We start from the raw sequence: 3,707 nt of genomic DNA, 5'->3' as shown, positions 1-3,707 counted from the left end.
AAAAAAAAAAAAAGTACAAACACACACACACCTCCGTCGCAAATGAGAAAACGGAAAGCTTCGCCGCACCGCGCCGCCTCCACCCACATCTACACAACCACAAGTGCAACGCGAGCATGCGGTCGCGGAAGAAAAAGATTCGGAAAAAATGATGCGAGCATTAATGCACGCAAGAAGGCGGTTTTTTTTTTCTTCATAAAACGGCGCACAACCAACTCCTGCCACCAATGTACCAACTTCACCAAATTTTGACCGGAGAAAAAAAAAAAGAATGCCGCTGCTTCAGCACCGAATTCATTTCTCCCTCTTTCCTCCCCCTCCCCCAAACCTCAAGTCACGCACCGCGCCAACTCGAACTCCACCATGTCATATCTGCAACCCAACAACTTGGCAATTACACTGAGGATAACGCAATAATGCCATATGTTGTGGCTGTTCCACGCGTAATCAATCTCATCACTAGACAACAAACAACGTATAAGCCATCTCCACCACTTTGGTTTCATATCGGATCGTTTTTCCGGTTTCCTTGCGGTACAACGGGTTATCCGACACACCTGCACCTCAGGAAACCGCGATGCGTTTACGAAAGTACCCAAGGCAATAAACACCCAACTAAGTGTATGATAGTTTACTGCTGTGCAATGACCCTGTGTATAGGCTTTGGGCACTTCCATCCACAACACCAACGCAAGATATGGAAGCGAAAAGAAACCCATTACCTTTCCTCTAGCTGATGGTGAGCTACAAGAGCCACATCGAAGCACAGCAGTGAGTGCAGCGGCGGAGAGAAGCAGAAGAAGCACGGCGACACGGTGGGAGGTGTGAAGCGAAGCGCAAGCGTTACCGCGGTAGAGAAAACTCCATGCGGTGCCTGTGGTGGTAAGGACAGTACCGATGGCATCACAACTTAGTAACCGTACCCATACGGACCTTGAAGCCCCGCACGGTATGAGAATATGATACGCAACACTGCAAACAAATGCCACGAATGCCATGAGACATGTTGACCGGAAAACAACAGTTGGGCTGGCAGACAGTAGGAAATTGGCCTCCTCTGCCGGAACAACCCTCTGACGCAGCACAACCTTACCATTTACCTCCAATAAATCCTCCACCGGAGGAAATACCATCAAATAAAGTATGAAACATGCAGCAACAGCGTGCGACCACATGTTGAACGATTCGTTGTGCAAGTGGAAAAAGGTGTGAAAAGCTTCCTTCACCGGCATATGGGGACGGTACCCGGTAGTGATATTTGGGTTGAACTGCATGCGCTGGTCCAACTGATGAACCTTCAAGAGGGAACTCATAATTTGAAACCGCCTACTTTCCCCGCTGTACTGTCCTTTTCGCTTTCCGCACGCGAGGTGTCCACGTGTCTGGCGTAAGCGGCAACAGGCCCTTAGGCAACAGTCGTAGATTCGGGAAGGTAAACAACCCCCGCTTTTTTTGTCTATTTATATGGTGTGGGTGTCAAAGAAACATCTATAAAAAAAAATACACGAGGGTTCAACAAAAAAAAAAGAGGGAAAAGAAGGACAGCTTTATGCTCTGGCGGAATCCCTGCAGTTACGAAGAACTGCTCTAAAGCGGAATAAAAAAAAACCAAAAAAATACGTGACGTAGCAGAAACCCTATTCCTCAAAGAGTTTGTGTTGAAAGACACAAATTCACAAGAAACAATAAAACTGGAGATGTACGTATGTATATTAGGGAATCCTCTTCCTTAGGGAAAAAGTAATGATATGTAAGTCACCCAAACCACGTCTGACAACTCGTATGACGCCCCCCCCCCTCCTCCCCCTGGTCTCATGTTCGTATCTGTGGATTAAGCTGTATTCAATGGGGAATTTACAGAAAGCATTTAAGTTCAAGGGAGCAACGACGCTTTGCGCTAACAGCTTCTACTGCCGCTCGGTGCGCACGGGAAAACCGCACATGCACTGGCATGTCATCGTCCCACTCATCATGACCTCCCACAGGGCCATCGTTGTTTTTGTAATCACGGGAAATAATGGTTGTTGTGGGCATCCGTAGGATATACAAATATTTCAGCTGCAATTCCTTCTCACGCTGCAGCACGTCTTGCAAATCCCTCCGCACCGACGCCGTAATTTCCTTCTCATGTTCAACCTCTGCCTCAGCGGCTGTCATTCGCTCCCGCGCGCGCCGCATGTCAGAAATGGTATCATATAGGACATGGAGATTCCGACGTGATTCCTCCTCCATTTCCACCACAGCAAGTCGATGCCACAATTCATCAACAATAACGTCGTAATGTTTTCCTTCAAGAATCGTTCGCTGTTGATGAGCAAATGTCATCTGATGTTGCACTTGATCAATGCAATTCTGCTGGAGTGAAATCACTGACTGCCTTGAAAAGTCCATGAAAGTTTTGAGGAGCGCGCGTCCCTCTTCCTCTTGCACTTTCACATCGCTGTAGCTCTTTTCCACCGCCACAATAAACTGCGCGACCGCAGTCTCCCTTTGCAACTCTTGCCAACGTCTCACATCCTCGCAGAACGCCGCATGTTCACAATCCACCTCATATCGCTGCCTTTCAAGAATGACACACCGCTCCATGTGCTGGTGCAGTATCATCGTTTGTTGCTGAAGCGTGGCCTGCTGCTGGTCCAGTAACTCCAACGTCATTTCCGTATTTGTGCCCACATCAGTTTTTGCTTTTCGTATCGGTGACGCTCCTCGTTCGCGACTCTCAATTTCTGTTTGCATCCCAATTGACCGGTGCATCGAAGTCACCTCCGCTGCCGCCCGCAGTTCGCCCGATGAAACGGTGGTGATGATGTCAGACCCCTCTGCGCTACGAGTGGACACCAGTGACTGAGTTGTTTCTGTAGTAGTTGTTGACGCTCTCAGCGGCTCTGGTGGTGGGAGGAGACCTGATGGCGTTGGAAACATACGCACAGGCGGAGCCTCCGGGGGTCGGGGCGGTGGGAAGGCACCAAACCGAATTAGAAGTGGGGCAACAGACAAAAAATCTTCACTGTACTGGCAGCTGGGATAATGCGGTGCACGTTCCGCATCGGATTGGTCATCATTCCCCCTTCCGCACGTACGGCATGCAGAGGAGTATGCAGAACGACAACAACTGCAACTGCAACTGCAACTGCAACTGCGAGAAGAGTCACAACCAGTACTACAGCTGCAAGAGGAGCTACAGCTGCAATCGCAGGAACATGAGCAACTACAATCTGTATTATGCCGTGAAGACATTGACAAAGGTTGCGAGGACATATAAGCAGATACATCCAAAGCTCTCTGTCGGATTCTATTTGGCCTCCTCTCACCACAGCTGTCACTGCTGAATGTGCAGGAACACGAATGCAGGCGCCCGCATGCCTCTGAAGTGCAGCTGCATGAGCAACTCCTTTCGCGGAACATAACACGCTACTTCCCTTCGCAAACGTCAACACCAAACAAGAGGAAAATCACTGGATTTTGCCTCACAGCTTGCGGTAGAAAGGATGTCGACTAAATTAGCGTATTTTCTTGGATAAACAAAACGATATGCGTAGGCGATGTGCAACAACAAAATGTCAGAAGGCACTTTCCTTAACTTTGTTGCGCTTCTGTTGCTTATGGAAACAATTTTTTTTTTTTTGAGTCCTTTCAGTATTATACGTGAGGTCCTACAATGAAACACAAACCTGTGACTTCCTTCGCGCAAGCAAACAGACAACAGA

The 3,707-nt window shown here is 48.4% G+C and overlaps 1 protein-coding gene and 1 pseudogene across 2 annotated transcripts; both read right to left on the bottom strand.

The window, feature by feature from the left end:
* Nucleotides 1-329: 329 nt before the first annotated feature.
* TEOVI_000627500 (hemolysin-III related, putative) lies at nucleotides 330-1,313 on the bottom strand (the record flags this gene model as incomplete). Its single annotated transcript, XM_067220140.1, has 1 exon — nucleotides 330-1,313. One exon carries the CDS (start codon nucleotides 1,311-1,313, stop codon nucleotides 330-332), a length of 984 nt encoding a protein of 327 aa, XP_067076241.1.
* Nucleotides 1,314-1,854: 541 nt separating this feature from the next.
* On the bottom strand, nucleotides 1,855-3,405 carry TEOVI_000627400:pseudogene (annotated as a pseudogene). Its single transcript has one exon. A coding segment is annotated over exon 1 (1,551 nt).
* Between the last annotated feature and the right edge of the window lie 302 nt (nucleotides 3,406-3,707).

This window comes from Trypanosoma equiperdum (assembly GCF_001457755.1).
Source record: "Trypanosoma equiperdum strain OVI genome assembly, contig: ctg_1063, whole genome shotgun sequence".
Classification (NCBI taxonomy): Eukaryota; Euglenozoa; class Kinetoplastea; order Trypanosomatida; family Trypanosomatidae; genus Trypanosoma; species Trypanosoma equiperdum.
Note: the sequence above shows the minus strand (reverse complement) of the source record. Positions and strands in the feature narration are given on the sequence as shown.